Source organism: Bufo bufo, chromosome 1 (assembly GCF_905171765.1).
Source record: "Bufo bufo chromosome 1, aBufBuf1.1, whole genome shotgun sequence".
NCBI lineage: Eukaryota > Metazoa > Chordata > Amphibia > Anura > Bufonidae > Bufo > Bufo bufo.
The window spans coordinates 722294409-722315354 of NC_053389.1; the positions used below are offsets into that span (position 1 = coordinate 722294409).

A 20946-nucleotide genomic window follows, 5' to 3' on the forward strand; every position below is an offset into this window, starting at 1 on the left:
CGTTTCCAGGCTGGACCCCGTGCACACAGCCCTGTGACTGGCCGCACTCATAGCTCAGTGTCACTGTGCTCTTTGGGTACCAACAATTATTGAAGCGATGATGGGGATGCAAAACCACGCCCCCTTCCCGCCTTTTTCACCAATTAGCGGAGAGGGCTTCGTTCTCTCCCCATTCTGTTCTCCTATTGGCTCTTTAGCCATCAATCACATTTTAAGCTTTTTTGATTGGTCAGCTAGATTGTAGAGGCGGGCTGTGTCTGCAGCACAGCCCGGCGGGCGCACTGTGACCCGGAGCGGGTGTGTACCCGTTGTCTGCCCGGTTTCGGGATGATGTTAAGTCGCCTAATGAGCGGAAGCAACCGCAGTCTGGATCTCCCGTGTGTGTGCACCGTGAGGCTGCTGGACGACTCGGAGTATACGTGTAACGTGCAGGTGACAGGAGGGAGCTGGGGGACTGGATGGTGGCGAGGGGGACACGAAGGACAGGCAGGGCACTGGTGGGCCTATTCCGTGTCTGTGCGGGTCACCTCGTGCTGCAGGTGTGACACGCCATGTATTGCATCCCTGGTCCAGCCACCTTGTGTGGTACAGACTGGTGCTGCTGCGGGCTCCACTGGTGTGTGCGGGAGACTGGCACACAATGCACCGTGCCATGCTGTCTGTGCACTTATTCTGTGCAGCGGGTACACAGTGTGGGGCTCCGGGTCCCTTCCAATTCTCATTCATGGGTGGTCTGTGCACCTTGTTCTCGGGGGTCCCTGACTGCGGGGGGCAGTATTCAGTATTCTAACAGATGTACTCTCCATCCCTGACTGCAGGGGGCAGCATTCTAGCAGATGTACTCTCCATCCCTGACTGCAGGGGGCAGTATTCTAGCAGATGTACTCTCCATGCCTGACTGCAGGGGGCAGCATTCTAGCAGATGTACTCTCCATCCCTGACTGCGGGGGGCAATATTCTAACAGATGTACTCTCCATCCCTGACTGCAGGGGCAGTATTCTAGTACATGTACTCTCCATCCCTGACTGCAGGGGGCAATATTCTAGTAGATGTACTCTCCATCACTGACTGCGGGGGGCAGTATTCTAACAGATGTTCTCTCCATCCCTGACTGCGGGGGGCAGTATTCTAGTAGAGGTACTCTCCATCACTGACTGCAGGGGGCAGTATTCTAACAGATGTTCTCTCCATCCCTGACTGCGGGGGGCAGTATTCTAACAGATGTACTCTCCATCCCTGACTGCAGGGGGCAGTATTCTAACAGATGTACTCTCCATCCCTGACTGTGGCGGGCAGTATTCTAGTAGAGGTACTCTCCATCCCTGACTGCAGGGGGCAGTATTCTAACAGATGTTCTCTCCATCCCTGACTGCGGGGGGCAGTATTCTAACAGATGTACTCTCCATCCCTGACTGCAGGGGGCAGTATTCTAACAGATGTACTCTCCATCACTGACTGCAGGGGGCAGTATTCTAGCAGATGTACTCTCCATCACTGACTGCGGGGGGCAGTATTCTAACAGATGTACTCTCCATCCCTGACTGCAGGGGGCAGTATTCTAGTAGATGTACTCTCCATCCCTGACTGCAGGGGCAGTATTCTAGTACATGTACTCTCCATCCCTGACTGCAGGGGGCAGTATTCTAACAGATGTACTCTCCATCCCTGACTGCGGGGGGCAGTATTCTAACAGATGTACTCTCCATCCCTCACTGCAGGGGGCAGTATTCTAGTAGATGTACTCTCCATCCCTGACTGCAGGGGCAGTATTCTAGTACATGTACTCTCCATCCCTGACTGCAGGGGGCAGTATTCTAACAGATGTACTCTCCATCCCTGACTGCGGGGGGCAGTATTCTAACAGATGTACTCTCCATCCCTCACTGCAGGGGGCAGTATTCTAACAGATGTACTCTCCATCCCTGACTGCAGGGGCAGTATTCTAGCAGATGTACTCTCCATCACTGACTGCAGGGGGCAGTATTCTAGCAGATGTACTTTCCATCACTGACTGCGGGGGGCAGTATTCTAACAGATGTACTCTCCATCCCTGACTGCAGGGGGCAGTATTCTAGTAGATGTACTCTCCATCCCTGACTGCAGGGGCAGTATTCTAGTACATGTACTCTCCATCCCTGACTGCAGGGGGCAGTATTATAACAGATGTACTCTCCATCCCTGACTGCGGGGGGCAGTATTCTAGTACATGTACTCTCCATCCCTGACTGCGGGGGGCAGTATTCTAGTAGATGTACTCTCCATCCCTGACTGCGGGGGGCAGTATTCTAACAGATGTACTCTCCATCCCTGACTGCGGGGGGCAGTATTCTAACAGATGTACTCTCCATCCCTGACTGCGGGGGGCAGTATTCTAACAGAGGTACTCTCCATCCCTGACTGCAGGGGGCAGTATTCTAACAGATGTACTCTCCATCCCTGACTGCAGGGGGCAGTATTCTAGCAGATGTACTCTCCATCCCTGACTGCAGGGGGCAGTATTCTAGTAGAGGTACTCTCCATCCCTGACTGCAGGGGGCAGTATTCTAACAGAGGTACTCTTCATCCCTGACTGCAGGGGGCAGTATTCTAACAGATGTACTCTCCATCCCTGACTGCAGGGGGCAGTATTCTAGTAGAGGTACTCTCCATCCCTGACTGCAGGGGGCAGTATTCTAGTATATGTAGTACTCTCCGTCTCTGACTGCAGGGGGCAGTATTCTAACAGATGTACTCTCCATCCCTGAATGCAGGGGCAGTATTCTAGTAGAGGTACTCTCCATCCCTGACTGCAGGGGGCAGTATTCTAGTATATGTAGTACTCTCCGTCTCTGACTGCAGGGGGCAGTATTCTAACAGATGTACTCTCCATCCCTGAATGCAGGGGCAGTATTCTAGTAGATGTACTCCCCATCCCTGACTGCAGGGGGCAGTATTCTTGTAGAGGTACTCTCCATCCCTGACTGCAGGGGGCAGTATTCTAGTAGAGGTACTCTCCATCCCTGACTGCAGGGGGCAGTATTCTAGTAGAGGTACTCTTCATCCCTGACTGCAGTGGGCAGTATTCTAACAGATGTACTCTCCATCCCTGACTGCAGGGGGCAGTATTCTAGTAGAGGTACTCTCCGTCTCTGACTGCAGGGGGCAGTATTCTAGTATATGTACTCTCCGTCTCTGACTGCAGGGGGCAGTATTCTAACAGATGTACTCTCCATCCCTGAATGCAGGGGCAGTATTCTAGTAGATGTACTCCCCATCCCTGACTGCAGGGGGCAGTATTCTTGTAGAGGTACTCTCCATCCCTGACTGCAGGGGGCAGTATTCTAGTAGAGGTACTCTCCATCCCTGACTGCAGGGGGCAGTATTCTAGTAGATGTACTCTCCATCCCTGACTGCAGGGTGCAGTATTCTAGTAGAGGTACTCTCCATCCCTGACTGCAGGGGGCAGTATTCTAGTAGATGTACTCCCCATCAGTAGGAGCCTCAGGCTGAGTGGATCCCCCTAGTGGTAGTGACAGGTAGAGATTTTCACCGGTAACTGATGCTCAGCACTGGGAATACCCATCATAATGTGAATTACAGACACTATATTTTCGATATTGCTGCTATATTTTTATGCCTTTATGTGACTGTCATTTATGTCATTTAGGGCTCATTCAGATGACCGTATATTTGTGTCCGCACCCAAATTTGTGGAACCCATTCACTTCAATGGGGCTGCAAAGATGTGGACAGCACACCGTGTACTGTCTGCATTTTTATCATAGGGCTGGCCGTTCCGCATGTTGCCCGTATCCGTGTTTTTTACAGATCCGCAGTTTGCAGAACGCAAAATTAGATACGGTCGTCTGGATGAGCCCTTACAGCTTTTATTGCAGGACATTTGTGTGTTATACCTGTTCTTGCATACAGTCGCATAACGCCAAGTGAATGATACTGATTGCACCCAGTACCATCCAGTAAGACTCGGGCGCCCAGTTGTGTTGCACCGCCAGATACATATGTAGTAAAGTCATGCCATATTGCTAGAATATACCATTATTTTATGACTGGTAGAGGTCCGGCTGCTGGAACCTCCTCTGATTCTGAAGTGTTATTTTAGTCCTGCGTTCCTTCGCAGTTTTCCGGAGCAGAGAAACTTTCATAGCCAACAGAAAACCCAAGAGTTGTCCAGGATCAGGGGTGTAGCTACGGTGGATGCAAGGGAAGCGGGACTCAGTCTGATGACTTCATGATGGGAGTGCCTTCCTCACCTCCTCCGCCCCTCTCATCGGTGATCGATGGGTTGTTATGTATGCAGATATACAGCAGCCAGCTGTCAATCAATGATTAGAGCATTCCCCTCACGAATCCATCAGACACATGTTGAAGAAGAGCGATCCTGTCCGTATACGATGCTGCTCTTACAAAGGACAGCATAGTCTTACAGTCCTGCGGTAAGTAGTCGCAGAGATGAACAGTCCAAAACCCTGCATTCATTTCAGTAGAGAGCGACTGAGCATGCATGGCCTGGTGTCCACCAGTAGCCCAGGAGGGTCCCAGCAGACGGCCCATCAGTGTTTTATGGCATCTTCTATCAGCATGTCATAAAACACTATTGTTGGAATACCATTTAATTACATTTATTATTGACTCACAAAAGAAATCAAATCTGCGCCCTTTGTTATGATTGTGACAATTACGTCTAGTGACGGATGATGGTTGTGAGGTCCATTTTCCAGTCAGCTGGGTCTCATTACCATCAGATTTAGAATATCCTCATAGACACCATAATTATGACTTGGCAGTATGCGGCCACGTATAGATCAGCGATGACAGGACGTCTATAGTGATGTTATTGTATGTAGTTACAAAGACATGGAGGTTCCCATTGTAACTATCCATGACAGGGAAGAGGGTATGCAACTGAACTCTTATCAAGCTCTGCTTCTAAGGTCACCAGATGTAAGGCAGCTATCCTATAAGTCAATGTTTAACTTTTTAAACAGAGCTTGAGACATGACTTGGATAATAAATAAGCCAGCATCTCATCTGCAGACAGCTGTTTCGGGGTGATTGCCCCTTATCAGTGCAGAGTAGAGAGTACTGGCTTAACTTAGTTGAGAGGCCTAGGACAGGATTCGGGGGAAACTTTAAAAGGATTCTGTCACCTCGTTTTAGGTTATAGAGATGCGGACATGCACGGCTAGATCACCGCTAGCATGTCCGCAGAATACCTGTCCTATAGGGCTGTGTGGTTTTATTTCGTTTAAAAAATGATTTTAGAAATACAGTCAGGTCCATAAATATTGGGACACCGACAAAATTGTAACATTTTTGGCTCTATACGCCACCACAATGGATTTGAAATGAAACAAACAAAATGTGCTTTAACTGCAGACTGTCAGCTTTAATTTGAGGGTATTTACATCCAAATCAGATGAACGGTGCAGAAATTACAACAGTTTGCATATGTACCTCCCACTTGTTAAGGAACCAAAAGTAATGGGACAATTGGCTTCTCAGCTGTTCCATGGCCAGGTGTGTGTTATTCCCTCATTATCCCAATTACAATGAGCAGATAAAAGGTCCAGAGTTCATTTCAAGTGTGCTATTTGCATTTGGAATTTGGCTAGGAATGAGCTCCCCACATGCCGGAGCCTGACCGCCACCTCTTGGTACTGATCTATCTATAAGCAGATATTAGGAAAGTGTTTTTGTCCAGTGGGAATGGTCAGTGAATGCTCTGGAGTTGTATCTGCCATGCCGGCAATATGGGAGATAAACTAATTTTGGAGAAAGACCTCTCAGAGGCAGCGCTGTGAAGTTGGAGTCAAAATTAGTTTTAGGTAGAGTAGGAGTCGTACTGACTCCAAATTCAGCTTAAAAATATTACGTTATTTATATTGTGCAATTAATTCACTAACTTTCATATAAGTTTAGAAATCCTAATCATAAATATATTTTATGTTCTATCAATCTAAAGCCCTTATTTATCAAAATCAGTGATAAGCAGGCTATTATAGTGGCAATAGATAATCATTTCTTATCTCTCCCATGTTCTCTCCTCCTCTTATATTATAAACAGTGATAAGCAGGGTGTTCTAGTGGTGATAGATAATCAGTTGTCACCTCTCCTGTGCTCTTCTGTCCCTTATACTATGATCAGTGATAAGCAGGGTGCTCTAGTGGTGATAGATAATCAGTTCTCATCTCTCCTGTGTTCCCTCCTGTATCTTATACTATAAACAGTGATAGGCAGGATGTTCTAGTGGTGATACATAATCAGTTCTCATCTCTCCTGTGATCTCTCCTTCCCTTATACTATAAACAGTGATAAGCAGGGTGTTCTAGTGGTAATAATCAGTTACCTCCTGTGTTCTCTCATGTCCTTATACTATAAACAGTGATAAGCAGGGTGTTCTGGTGGTGATAGATAATGAGTTCTCACCTCTCCTGTACTCACCTGTCCTTATACTATAATCAGTGATAAGCAGGGTGTTCTAGTGGTGATAGATAATCAGTTCCCCCCTCTCCTGTCCTTATAGTATAAACCGTGATAAGCAGGGTGCTCTAGTGGTGATAGATAATCAGTTCTCCCCTCTTTTGTCCTCTTACTATAAACAGTGATGAGCATGGTGTTCTAGTGGTGATAGATAATCAGTTCTCCCCTCTTCTGTCCTTTTACTATAAACAATGATAAGCAGGGTGCTCTAGTGGTGATAGATAATCATTTCTCACTTCTCCTGTGTTCTCTCCTGTCAATTCTCACCTCCCCTGTCTCTTATACTATTTCATGCTGCTCCAATGGCCTATGAAACTGTGCTGCACATGCTCAATAGTAAGTTCCTCCTCTAAAGCCTCTTGGCATGCCTGTAGTCATCTCAGGGCTGCTAGACAGAACAGGAAGACAGCATTAAAGGGGCTGTCCTGGAGCCCGCAGCCTGACTCTGTTATAGAATGAATCAAACTTACCTGCTTCCTGATGCTCTGGTCCCACATGCCGGCTCCCGTGTGTCCATCTTCTGGTCTGCTTGTTTAATCTGTCCCCAGCACGCGATTATCTGCTGGCTCCAGCGGTGATGTGTCTCCTGTGGACACCAGTCATAGGCTGCAGCGGAGCAGATGATCTTGTCGGAGAGGAAGTAAACAAGCCACGGACCTGAAGATGGACACATGGGAGCCAGCGGCCAGGACCGGAGCTGTGTATAGCAAGGGAGGTAGGAAGCTTTCCATAGCGGAGGCTGCAGGCACCTGTGAGAAGTTCTTCCCAGACAACTCCTCTATGGCAGCACTGAATATAGCGCCTCCACTTTTTACGTTTCTGTTCTTCCCATTTAGACTTGCACATGATTCTCTGCATTTCCAGGACACACATTTATAGCTTTTCTAACTTTTTCTGAGATTTCTTACAATTACTAAGTGTATAACAGTATTCTCCAGTTATATCCAAAAAATGCGGCTCGGATGCGGACCACAACAACGGTCGTGTGCATGAGGCCTCAGAAGAACTTTGGCCAACACCACAGCCCTGCTCAGAGGGTTGGCAAATATGACTTTAACCATAATTACCACCTGTATATAGGCTTTTTTTTCGATGCTATTATTTTTCATTGTATTATTTTTACCCCCTAGGTGTAATTCCCTAATTGTGTGTGTGTTTTAGTGTCTGAGGGATCTCGTCTCCCTTTCAGATTTGGTCAGCAGATATGAGACCCTCCCAGTCTTCGCCCAGAAATGAAGGATCTTATTTGTCTTTTAGCCTATTTATTACTTGATTTTCTTTAAAAAACGACTTGAGTTTCATATCTCTGGCCATGTCTATAATGCTATCAGAATTCCTCCAATCTCCCTATTGGCTGTTCTTGAGTATGATCACTTTGTCTGCCGCACAAAACCCTTTTCTCCCAGTGGCGTCTCCAGTGACTGAATGACGCTTTGTGACTGATGAATGCCCTGTATTCTATCTAGTCTAACATTATAATGGGCACAATGAGAGGTTTTCTAACACAATTTGGCTCAGCTTCGAAAATATCTACAGAGTTCTGACTGTTCCACAGTTCATTACATGTGTATATCCTTCAGCTTCCTGAGGTAGGGGGTATATCATTCCTGGGCAGAGGTATATGGACAGCATTTTGCTGTAGGAACACCATCACTCTTACTTTAATGCTTTTTGCCAAATTTTGGAACATTGCTGTATGATTAGCTGGTTTTGCTCGCAATATCAGGACCTACAGCCGCTTGTGAATCTAAAATTGTGCAGTTCTTTTCTTCATTTTGTCAGTAGAATTATTTGAAAGTTTTTATTTTTTCATGTTGATGGCCCCATCCTCAGCATAGGTCATCAGTATGAGATCGATGAAGGTCTGACTCTGGTGAGCGCCGTGGCCTCCTCACAGCTTACCAGGCACAATGCAGCTCAACTGCAGAATGTAAATGCAGTCTGATATCAGTGGTTTTTTTTTTCTTTTTCAGCCTCTTTTTATAGTGTACAAAATAGAATTGCAGTACCACAGTTCAGTTGTGACCAGAGCCCAATAAATCCTCTTCAGCTGTAACGTGTGGTTTCCATTGCAGTACTACAGCTACCGTATATTGATTGGTACACTATTATTTATATTGAAGGATATAAGGAGCTTGTGATTTATTAACTCTTTCTGCAATCACAAATTGTCACTTACTGTAGGTTGTGAATAGATATAGCAGTGATTGCCTAGATGATTTTCACCTAATGACCTAACCTCAGGATTGATCACTAGGGGTCTGACTCCTGGGACCCCTGCCGATCTCCTGTTGGAATGGGGTGCAGCATTTGTTGAGCATTGCAGACCAATTCATGGTCTGTAATGTCCATTCCCTTGGTGCAGCTCAGTACCATTTACATAAATGGTATGGAGATGCAATATCAAGGTCAGGCATTATATAATATATGACGTTGTGCTTTGTATACTATAAAGAGGCTACAGAGGGTTGGGGGTGCGATGGGGCGGACCCCACTGATCGGTTTTTGATGACCTTTCCTCAGAACCTGTAAAACTGCTGGAATTACATGTGTGTTGGAGACCCCCCCCCTTGGTTTATTATAGTGATTTGAGGTCCTGTATAATTGAGAGATAGGTCAAGTCATAACATGAAGAAGATGAGAACATGGCCGCGTTTGGGATCTATAACAAAAAAAGTTATGGCACCAAGATAATTGTATGTGACTATACTGTACCTCCTAGTGTGTCCCATTTTATAGGTGACAGGATTCATGACATTTGGAGGTACTCTCCCCTGGAAGTATTGTCTTTGGGTCCATAATAATTTATGTTTTTAAAGGTTTTCCATTATTACTTAGGTCTAAAGCCACTTCCTTTTTCTTTCTCCCCTCTTTATCCTTTGTCACCAATGGCATCAGTCTGTATAAGTCAACCCATAGGAGCATTGTGAGGGGATCCCTGCCTGTCCTCCTGTTTGAGCCAGTGTGCACAGATCCCCTCACCATGTAATAGTGAATATTAATGAGACCTAATGCATATTTATAGTCTTGGTGAAGTGGGTCAAATTACCGTATCTAATAATGCAACTTACAGCCCTGGAGGATCTAATGTACTTGTTTTTGGGACATCTGATCATAACAAGTCCATGTAGTAAAGCTAAAGAACTGTACACCTGGGAATGGTAAGACATCATACACTTGTGAGCTACAAGTTACCTGTGCTAAAGTAAATGAATTCCTCATTTAACAGAAGCGGCAATTAATTTATAATTAATTGTTTAGATTCTAGATGAGCCGTTTTGCAATAAAATGCTATTGTCTTTTATTTGGTGACCCCATGTAAAGAATAGATGTTGTTTCGATATTTGACTTGACTATTTTCCCTTGTCACGTTCCAAGGCTTGTTAAAAGGTCAGACTTTAACTCATAGGGAGCCACTTCCAAAAGGTGGCGCTAGCGAGGTGGTTCTCTTGCATAATATTTTTTTCATAAATGAATAGTACCGGTAAAGATAAGAAACTTTGTAATTCATCTTATTACAGAAAACGCCTCTTTCTTCACTTATCTGACTCCTCTCCTGCTCCCCCACTACCTGAACTGATTGCGTACGCTTAATTCACTGAACATGGATTAGCAGTTGACTGAGAAATCAGAGTACAACTTCAGCCTATAGAGGTCTACGGAGAAGGTGAAGGATGGAGTAGCTGCAGAAAGAGGCACAGACACAGAGTCCTTCTGCTAGCTGTAGTGAGTTTACTATCTCACTCCCGTCCTGGATTCACAGATGTACTGTTCAGTACTGCTGTACAATGGTCTTCATGCTGCTGCTTCTGTGCATTTGACTAATAAAGATAGAGGAGCAGGATATCCTCTTCTCTATATACTATATGGTGAATATTGTATTAAAATTGGAACGTGGAATATTTGGTGCAGCTCACTTACCATGTTATAACATGCACTTTATGTGTGGCTTGCAGAATACTGTGCATTGGGAAGCAAATGTCAGAAATGCTCTTGCATCTGCTGGGTGGTTGAAAGGAGTCAGAGAGGAAATGTCAATCTGTTTTCCAGGTCATGAAGCTTTTTAGTTGGTACAGTTTTTCTCCGTGGTGTTACGTGTCACGTATTGGGTGATGGAGGAAGTGGACTTTAAGCTACATTTGGCTGCTGGCTAACTCAAAGTGTGGAAACTAAGGGACCTGGTATTCACCCTTTAGCTTCTATACAGGAATCTGTAGGGGAGTTCCAAGGCCACAGTTGTATATAGCCAAGGTGAGAACGAAGGGTCAGGTGGATGAGGGCGAGCCACAAACATAGACGCAAATCAAAAGAAGGACAATAAACACCATACAACAAAATCAGGGATAAAACGAAGCATGAGGAGAGGGGACTCAATAGGAATTCACTAACTGAGCCAGGAAAGGTATGCACCTCAATCACCAGGCAGTGTCTTTTCGCTTGGATCCCATCCCATTTGAATAGTGTGCATGGTGATATCATCAGAAGATGTTGGTAACATGGTTGGTACCTGGAAGTACGAGAACTAGAAGTATGGGCCCTGTGAACAGAACCCTAGAGCCACTGCCACGTGTTGGAAAGACAATGGGGGAAGAAAAAAGCTGGTCACCCCACTGTCTGAGACTAGGAGTACAAGGGAAAATGTGGCACTTTGATTTTTTACACTTTTTTATGTGGTTTTGATGTGCTTTTTTTATCTTGCCCATTTTCAATGGGAACTCTGGATGCAGATTCCGTGCGGAATCCCCATCTATAACGGACCTTTTTTGTGGTGTGGTTTTTAAAACTGCAAGCGGGAAAAAAATGCAATAGGAATTGCATGTGTTTTTGGCACTTTTTTGGTACAGAATCTGAACCAAAATCCGCGCCAACACAACCCTTAAGATTCCTGCAAGATGCTTTATTAAAGGGATCTGTACCAGTGCAGTTGTTCTTTATGAATGTCGTTGTCTTAGAGGACCATAGAATTTTCCCTTCTGAAGACGGGGGTGGCGGGTGAGAAGTTGCGGCTGGAGAAGGTATGGGGTGATAATAAGGCTGACATGTGCTTGTGCGTTATCACAGGAATTAGGGTGAATTCTATTAAGAGCTGTGGAGGGAAGGAGGGGGATCTATAGCTGGAACAGGCAGAGAGAGACTCTAGTAAACCAGAGCTCAGGGAATAAAGAAATTAAATGGCTTGATGAGAAATCTGTGTTCTTTCATCACTCTTTCTTTTTGTGTAACGTCTCTGGGGGTATCTGCTAAAGCAAATGCTGTTTTAAAGGGTAAATTTGCTCACAAAATTAAGATATAGCTGTCATTCTGCTGCAGAGGTTGAGAGCCGCTCCGATCACTATCATCTCATTACAAGTATTAGCGAACATTATATTGCACATAATATGTCTCATAATTCTAGCACAGGCGCATATTATTCACAGAAATTCACCATTATTATATATATATGAGATGATGGTGCTGTGTGGATTTCCACGTGTGTAGGGTAAATCCCTGTATTATTTACGTGGCATGACATGTGCTCCTGTATGAAATCTGTGTTTCACTGACCCATAAAACGGTGTTTTTTCCCTCAAAGATTCTGTGAAAAGAGTGACATGTCCCATTGCATGCTATATTATGCATATTTCTACCCTATCTTTATGGATCCAATACGAGTTTGGGGTAAAAAAAATATTGGGGCACATTTATTAAGACCAGCTTTTTAGACGCCGATCTTAATAAAGCCCCAATAGCTGGCGGAGGATCCGCCGAAGTTATGAAGAGACGCAGGCCTCTCCATATTTTTGGTGGACCCAGCGCCAGTTCTAAATGTAAAACAGCTTCCGAGCTGTCCTACAATTAGACCATTTTTTACACCTAAAACAGGCAAAGAAAATGCCGGCTGGCTCGTCCCCTTCCCCGCCACACCCACAATTGTAGACCAGGCGTGAGCGGGGCGAAGTTTCAGATAGCAGCGCAACTAACTGTTGTGCCTGCATCTGCGCCTAAAAAATGCCTAATATAGGTGTATTTCAGTATAATAAGTGTCCCCATTGTGTACTTTTTATTTCTTTTTTACTTTTTTTTGTAGACCACAGAATGTCTTTAAAGCATTGGTCTCCCAGGCATTTCAGTGGGCATAGAAACATATTTTGGAGCACAAAACGAGTGAAAGTGATTGGCCCGGGAAAAATGAGCCGCGTTTTTACTGAACTGTATCATAGTGTTTTTTGATGCAGTCAGTTCATATCTGATGGCGGATCTCTTGTACTGAATTCCCATGATGATGCTTTGAGTTCAGTACAAGAAATCCTGGATAGGTCATCAGTCTGATCAGTGGAGGTCTGACACCCGGGACCCCCTCCGATCAGCTGTCTGAGACGGCACCAGCGCTCACAGTAGTGCCGCGGCCTTCTCTCAGCTTAGCCTAGGCCAGTGACCTCATGTTTATCGGTCACGTGGCTTAGCAGCAGCTCAGCCCCATTGAAGTGAATGGTGCAAAGCTACAATACCAAGCACAGCCGCTATACAAATGTATGGCGCTGTGCATGGTGAGCAAAGAGAAGGCAGCAACACTCACAGGAGCACCAGTGCCCTTTCAAACAGCTAACCTGCAGGGGTCCCGCGTGTCAGACCCCCACCAATCAAATACTGATGACCTATCCAGAGGATAGATCATCGGTTCAAATATTGTGAAAAACCCCTTTTCAGCGTCCCCAAAAGGTCTCGTATGATCACGTGTAAAAAAAAAATTACAATGCATAAAACTGTTAAAATAATTACATAAAAAACCCAGTAAACAAATAAAAATGTGTTGTCCATATATCAAAATGGCTAAAGCGAAGTGCACTTTTGTACTAATAAAAAGTTAAACAGTATAAATGACATTTTTGATATGCGGTGCAATAAAATTAAAGAAATAAAATGACTCACCTGATAAATCCCATGCCGCTCCTCACTGGTCTTTGTTGATGTTCCTGCCATGATGATATAGCTCATGGCTGCCAATCACTGTCCTTAAGGCCTCCTGCACACGAACGTGTCCTATCTTTTTACGAAACGGCCGGATCGCGGACCCATTAAAGTGAATGGGTCCACGATCCGCTGCGGCTGCCCCACGGACGACCACGGGCCGCAGCACGACCGCGGGGCGCACATATTCGTGTGTAGAAGGCCTAATGGTGATGTTAGCAATGTGTGAGGTCAGTGATTGGCTCCACTGGTCTTTTGGGTGACCGGCAAGGACCTCCGATGCGGTGGCACTGGAGCAGAGCAGGATCTATCAGTTGAGTAATATTTTTTCTTGCATTTCCTCAAATTAACTTTTTTTTTTAAATCATGGAAAGCTCCTTTAATCTTTATGCCACCAAAAAAGCCCTGCATAAAGTTGGTACAAAAAGAAAGCCCCATGTATCTTGACCACAACATACATTCTGGCAGGGACTGTCGCAATTTGTCAAATATCTGGTCATTAACAGGGAAAATACCCTGTTACTGAAGTGGTTAAAATAATTTTATAACCATGACATAACCTCCGAGTATTCCATTGAAAAGCGATCTTCCAGCAGGTGATCCTCCTCTGAAAGAAGATGACCAGTTAGCAAAATACTCCAAAATGTCACCCTGGTATTAAAAAGGGAAAGAAAAAAGTCAGCATATTCTAAAATTACCGAGGGAAAAACAGCAACATGCCAGGAGATTGTGAATTTCTAGTTAACTAACATTGCACATCTGGCAGCGGCAGCACGATACCCCAACGTAGCGGTTGTGTATGTGACGCCTATTGGATCGGTAGCCCCTGATAGTGCATGCAGTAGGTGAGGTGAATAATGCAGAGCCACAGGCCGCACATCAGCTCACTCCAATCTCCCATTTCCCTGCTAAGAGATTATAGCCCACTCAAGCACACAATAAGATCAGAGCCGCTCAATTTAACCCAGGGCCTGCGAGCCCCATGCCTGAAATTGATAGGGAGAGAGAGGCAAGCAAGGCCTAGCCAGAAATCATTTTCCCCTGTTTTTCCCAATCAGATTTTATTTCTAAAAATTGACTTACCAGCATAAGTTGTGTAATCAGCTGTGAATGATCATTGCTTTATAGACTGTACACAGTAAGGCTACATGCACACCAACGTTGTTTGTTTCCATGTCCGTTCCGTTTTTTTTGCGGATAGGATGCGGACGGATTCATTTCAATGGGTCCGCAAAAAACGCGGACAGCACACTGTGTGCTGTCCGCATCAGTATGTCCGTTCCGTTGCTCTGCAAAAAAAATAGTGCATGTCCTATTTTTTTCTAGTTTGCGAACAAGGATAGCCATTATTACAATGGATCCGCAAAAAAAAACGGATCCGCAAAAAACGGGCCATACGGAACATTTTGTGTAACATCTAAAACTAAGTTTTTTTTTATGCATTTTCAAAGTCCAATAGAGAAAACATGCCAGAAAAAAAAATAGCTAGAGCGTAGTGCATTTTGAGAAAAAACAAAACAAAAACAAAATACTGTGTGTATAGGTTTTTCTGTAATTTAGGGCTCGTTCACACGAACGTGTGAACCCCGTGCCTGTGCTGTGGACCGCAAATTGCGGTCCGCAATGCACGGGCACTGTCCGTGGGGCAGGCGCATGGGGATCGCAGATCCATTCACTTGAATGGGTCCACGATCCTTCCGTTCCGCAAAAAGATAGAGCAAGTTCTATCTTTTTGCGGTGCGGAAGCACGGAACCCCAGAAAGCACTCCGTAGTGCTTCCGTAGTATTCCGTTCAGTGCTTCCATTTCGCATCTCCGGATTTGCGGACCCATTGAACTGAATGGGTCTGCATCCGTGATGCGGAATGGCCACAGAATGGTGCCCGTGTATCCCGTATCCGCAAATGCGGTCCGCAATACGGCAATGGGCAGCACACGTTCGTGTGAACAAGCCCTTGGGTGGAGGAAAGCACAGAGAAAGATCGCTGTATGTGAATCCAGCTTAGAGGGTTTTTCCAGGATTTTTGTACTGATAGGCATTCAATATCTGATTGGTGGGGGTCCGACACATCACACCCATGACCACTGTTCCAAAGTAGCTTCAGTGTCCACTGTGTAGCTGGTTACTGCAGCACTGGACAGCATCTTTAAAACTGTCCATATACATTAAGGCCTCATGCACACGACTGTATGTATTTTGCGGTCCGCAAAAAACAGATCTGCAAAAATACGGATGACGTCCGTGTGCATTCCATATTTTGCAAAAACGGAACAGCTGGCCCCTAATAGAACAGTACTATCCTTGTCCGTAATACGGACAATAATAGGACATGTTCTATTTTTTTGCGGAACGGAAATATGGACATACGGAAATGAAATGCACACGGAGTAACTTCCGTTTTTTTTGCTGACCCATTGAAATGAATGGTTCCGCATAGAGTCCGCAAAAAAAGCAGAACGGACACGGAAAGAAAATACGTTTGTGTGCATGAGCCCTAAGTTGAAGTCCGTCAGTTACTGCTGTTATGATAAGAAGTGTTAGAGGAGTGGATGTGGACCCACTGTGCCACTGAGCAGATTTGGCTTAGGTTTACTCCTAAGGTAGTTATTCAAGTGGCCCCCGGTCTTCACCCTTTCACCCCTATACAGGGAGCTGGTCTCTACTGTAGAGGAACCACCAGACCACTACATTTTAAAATAGTCTCCATTGAGTGGCAGCTGACCCTCAAGAGACACCGTAGCACTGAGAGATCAGGCAAACTGTAGTCAGTGGACAAGCTAGGTTTAGGGCAGACAGCCAGAAAAAAGTCTAAGGGCTCATGCATACGAACGTTTTTTGCGTTCAGTATACTGGCCATTTTTTGAGTTCAGTATGCGTTACTTATACTGAACCATTCATTTCAATGGGTCAGCAAAAAAACACAGAAGTGTCTCCGTGTGCATTCCGTTTCCGTATTTCCATTGCGTTCAAAGATAGAACATGTCATATTATTGCCCGCAAATCATGTTCCGTGGCTTCATTCAAGTCAATGGGTCAGCAAAAAAAACAGAACACATACGGAATGTACTGCGTATGTTTTCCATATCCGTTCCATTTTTGCGGAACCATCTATTGGAATTTTTATGCCCAGCCCAATTTTTTCTATGTAATTACTGTATACTGTATATGCCATACGGAAAAACGGAACGGAACCGGAAACACTACTGAAACAAAAAACTGAAAAACGGATCCATTAAAAATGGCCCGCAAAACACTGAAAAAGCCATACGGTTGTGTGCATGAGCCCTAAAGATCGAGGCAGGCAGACCACAGGTTCAAATCTGGAAAACAGGCCGAGGTTGGACATGTGCAAACAATGAAAGCATAGCACATACATCGCAACAGTGGTCCTGTTTAAAAATGGCTCTTGGGACACTGGAGAAATGGCCATAGCAACAGTTCCACAACCAAATCAATGTAATTCCGAGCTTTTAGTGTACCTGAAATGAAGACTTAGAGAGGTCTGGCCACCATGTATTATGCCACCCCATACCATAATTCCAGGAGTAAGACCAGTATGATGTTTCCTTGTAAATGCCTCTTTAAAGGGAGTCTGTCACCAGCATTTCACTTTTTTAACCCTTCCCACAGCTCCCTTGCATGCTTACAGTTAATAAAAACGTTACCTCTGGCATCAATCCTGGACTTATAGGGCCAGATGTATCATTACTCTGACAGCTCACTCCACTTTCACATATGGCTAAAGTCAGTTTTAGCCAAGTCAGATTTATGATCGGCCCTTTAAGACTATAATAAATGTGGTTTGACGGTAGCAGTTTATCCGTCAGTAAGCAGCTTTACAAAAGTCGCACATCTTAATGAAAAAGTCGCACGTTTTTATGAAAAAGTCGCATGTTCTATTAAAAAGTCTCATAAGATAAGCATGGTCCTCGCTGGAGTGAAATTGGGACTTTTTTGCGACTTTTTTGCGACTTTTTTAAAAAGTCGCTATAGTAAATTTGACTTGCCAATCATTTGCTTAAGCCAAAACGCCCATTTTCTCAAAACTGGAGTGCTTAGCGCTTGCCTTCAAAAAGTCGCAAAAAAGTCGCAAAATCTTGATTTGCGCATTTTTTTGCGACTTTTTGACTCCACAAAAGTGACTTAGCCTAATGATATATCTGGCCCATAGAACCCTCAAAAACGATCTTTATAAGATATGCAAATGAGGGCTCGCAAGTGCCCAGGGGCGGCGTTACTCTCTTACGTGCCCTGCTTGCTCAGCCTTTTCATTGCGTCCCCCCGCCCATTCCTACCCTCTGACCGCCTTTGTACTAACTTGTTATTCTGCCGATATCCCGCGCCTGCGCACTCATTCCTTTGGCCGGCGCATGCGCACTGCGATGCCCATTCCTTGTACGGCATCACAGTAACTATTGCGCATGCGCCGGCTAACGACGCCGATGAACCGCCTCCTTTGTTGTGTTTTCGCGTCGTTAGCCGGCGCATGCGCAATAGTTACTGTGATGCGGTACAAGGAATGGGCATCGCAGTGCGCATGCGCCGGCCAAAGGAATGAGTGCGCAGGCGCGGGATATCGGCAGAATAACAAGTTAGTACAAAGGCGGTCAGAGGGAAAGGATGGGCGGGCAGAGGGTAGGAAGGGGCGGGGGGACACAATGAAAAGGCTGAGCAAGCAGGGCACCTAAGAGAGTAACGCCGCCCTGGGCACTTGCGAGCCCTCATTTGCATATCTTATAAAGATCGTTTTTGAGGATTCTATAAGTCCAGGATTGATGCCAGAGGTAACGTTTTTATTAACTGTAGGCATGCTAGGGAGCTGTGGGAAGGTTTAAAAAAGTGAAATGCTGGTGACAGATTAAATCATTGGCCACGTGGTCTCCAGACCAGTCTCTGGCAATCATTGCATCTGAGACAAAAGTGGGACTTACATCGTTTCAGCCTCCACTGCCATCTTGCTGTGTACCATAATGGCTTCTGAGAGAGGTTGCATGATGAACGTCTGGCATGATCTTAATCATGACCATCATAATTAAAGTGTAACTGTCATTTTTTTTATTTGCTAGTTTATTAGAGCTAGGCATGTATACCTGAGTTAGTCTGTCAATAATTGTCAAAAGATCTGAAATTACCTTATAATAACAGCTTTCAATATTGTCCCCTGTTCCTTTCCACTGGTCTCCTAAAAGACCATTGCTGTGGCTTGTCTGTCTTCCCTTTAGTATAAACAGAAGACAGAGGGGCATTGCATGCCTGCATTAGGCTTCACGGTGAGGAGGCGTGTCTGTCGGTAATTCAATCTGATTGGCTGCTGGCAGGAAGCTCCTGGCTACAGCAAGTGTGTATGTGAAGTAAGTGAAGGCAGTTTTGGCCTCAGAGAACTGGCAGAGGAACCATCTTGAGATGATCCTCATATTGCAGCGGTTAAAACAGCTGTAACTAAGGGAAAAACTCAAGGAAAACAATGGTATATGAAGAAACTAAAGATTGCGTTATGCACAATGCCGCAGTAGCAGTAACATATGCTAAAATAGATTTTTTTTATGAAAACATACGGTACACTTTTAAGATCGTTTGTATGATCGAAACACGTTGACAGTTGTCCTTTCAGTATGCCACTAGAGTTGATTTAATGATGCTGGAATAAAGAAATAATGGGTTTAATACTTGAGTACTGGATACTCACTTCTTGATCGCACAATCATCCCACACGATTTAATCTGATTTTTGAGGTTTGAGGCTTTGCTTTACACCTGGCATTTATGCCCCTCCCACATGCCACAGATTGGAGCTAGGTGCGTGAAAATGTGATCTTCTGCAGATCTTAGCGACATGTCTTCGATTTGCGTGACTTAGTATTTCTGTATTTCTCATAGTAATTCATTAGCTGTGGTTCCTGAGTATATATGAAAGGCAACAAAATAAATAGTAGCTCACAGCTTACCCATAATAAGCAGTAAATGAGGAGCTCCCTGCATGTGAGTGATCTCCAGTAATGGTGCCTCTCTCGGGATGAGAAGCTTGTGCCCTGACTCATATATTTTTTCTTGCATTATTTTTTATTACTTGCGTAATCCTCAAGAGCTTTAAAAGATGTGTTATAGCAGCAGAGTACTTAGTATTAGTCATGGTAGAGCTTTGCCTGAGATGTTAGACTGGATTTATTAATTCCCGAGAAAAAAATATATATAAAAAAAGAGTGTAAAAAAAATCAGCTGATAAATGTGTGTGAGGGGGTGACCATGTATCCTGATCTATAAGGATATACAGCAGTATTATATCATGAATATGTGGAAATAGACAAACTAATTCCTTCTTAAAGGGGTTGTCTCACTTCAGCAAATGGCAGCTATCATGTAGAGAAAGGGGTTGTCCGCTTTATTTACATTGATGACCTGAAGTGAATGGGACGGCGTCGTTGTAATTACACCTGCTCACTGCTGCAGTTGTGGCGGTGAGCAGGTAAACAATGAAGGGAAGGCAGCACTCGCATGGAACACAGTCTTCTCTTCAAACAGCTGATCTGCGGGGGTGTCTAAGTCAGACCCCCAGTGATCTGATATTGATGACTTAGGGCTCATGCACACGGCCGGCATACAGCGGGTCCACAATACACGGGCACCGGCCGTGTGCATCCCGCATCACGGACCTATTCACTTCAATGGGTCCGCAATCCGGGTGATGCGGAACAGAGGCATGGATCGGAAGCCCACGGAAGCACTACGGAGTGCTTCCATGGGTTTACTGTAAGTGCCTCCACACCGCAAAAAAAGTAGTGCATGCACTGCTTTTTTGCGGTGCGGACCATAGGATGCAGATCGCGGACCCCTTTCAAGTGAATGGGTCCCCGATCCTCATGCGGCTTCCCCACGGTCGGTGCCCGTGCATTGCGGACCGCAATTTTTGGTCCACAGAACGCGCTCGGAGCCCTTACGTTCGTGGGCATGAACCCTTATCCTAAGAATAGGTCATCAATATATATGGCAGGACAACCCATGCCAATACTAATGGATTGTGATCGTCCATATTGTCTTCTTTGCTGTCTTGATTCATTTTTCCATCACATTATACCACTGATTATTTCCAAAGGTTACGACCACCCTGCAATCCAGCTGCGGTGGTCGTGCTTCACAAATCTAAAGTAAAGACCCTTTTTAAAAGTCCTGTAAACCATGTATAGAAAATTCTGTATTTCATGCTTTACGAAGGAGGATTTTTAGGCAGTAGAGCATGGTAACTAGGGGTAAATTTTTGTGACCCTTGCTTCGCTAGCTTATTACAGTTGCCAGCAAAATTATATTAGCAGGCAGATGTAAATGGCATCAGAATTTACCCTGAGGTATCTTCCAGATGCTTTCGGGGATGTGATGAGGAGGGCACAATGCTCCACATCTGGTGGACCTGCCCGACAGTGAGGAGGTTTTGGAGCCAAATAAGCAACCTATTATCATCCGTGTTGGGTTGTACTTAGGGTCCATTCACACGTCCGTTGTTTCTTTCCTGATCTGTTCCGTTT

At 45.0% G+C, this 20946-nt stretch overlaps 1 protein-coding gene across 2 annotated transcripts in view; it reads left to right on the forward strand.

Annotated features, from left to right (window-relative positions):
- The first annotated feature begins 330 nt into the window (after positions 1-330).
- The window catches only part of FRMD5 (FERM domain containing 5), a 93093-nt gene continuing 72477 nt past the window's right edge, over positions 331-20946 (forward strand). For both annotated transcript variants that reach the window (XM_040414369.1, XM_040414370.1), the window contains exon 1: positions 331-432. In XM_040414369.1, the coding sequence (XP_040270303.1) occupies positions 331-432 (102 nt within the window). The remainder of the gene's footprint in view (positions 433-20946) is intronic.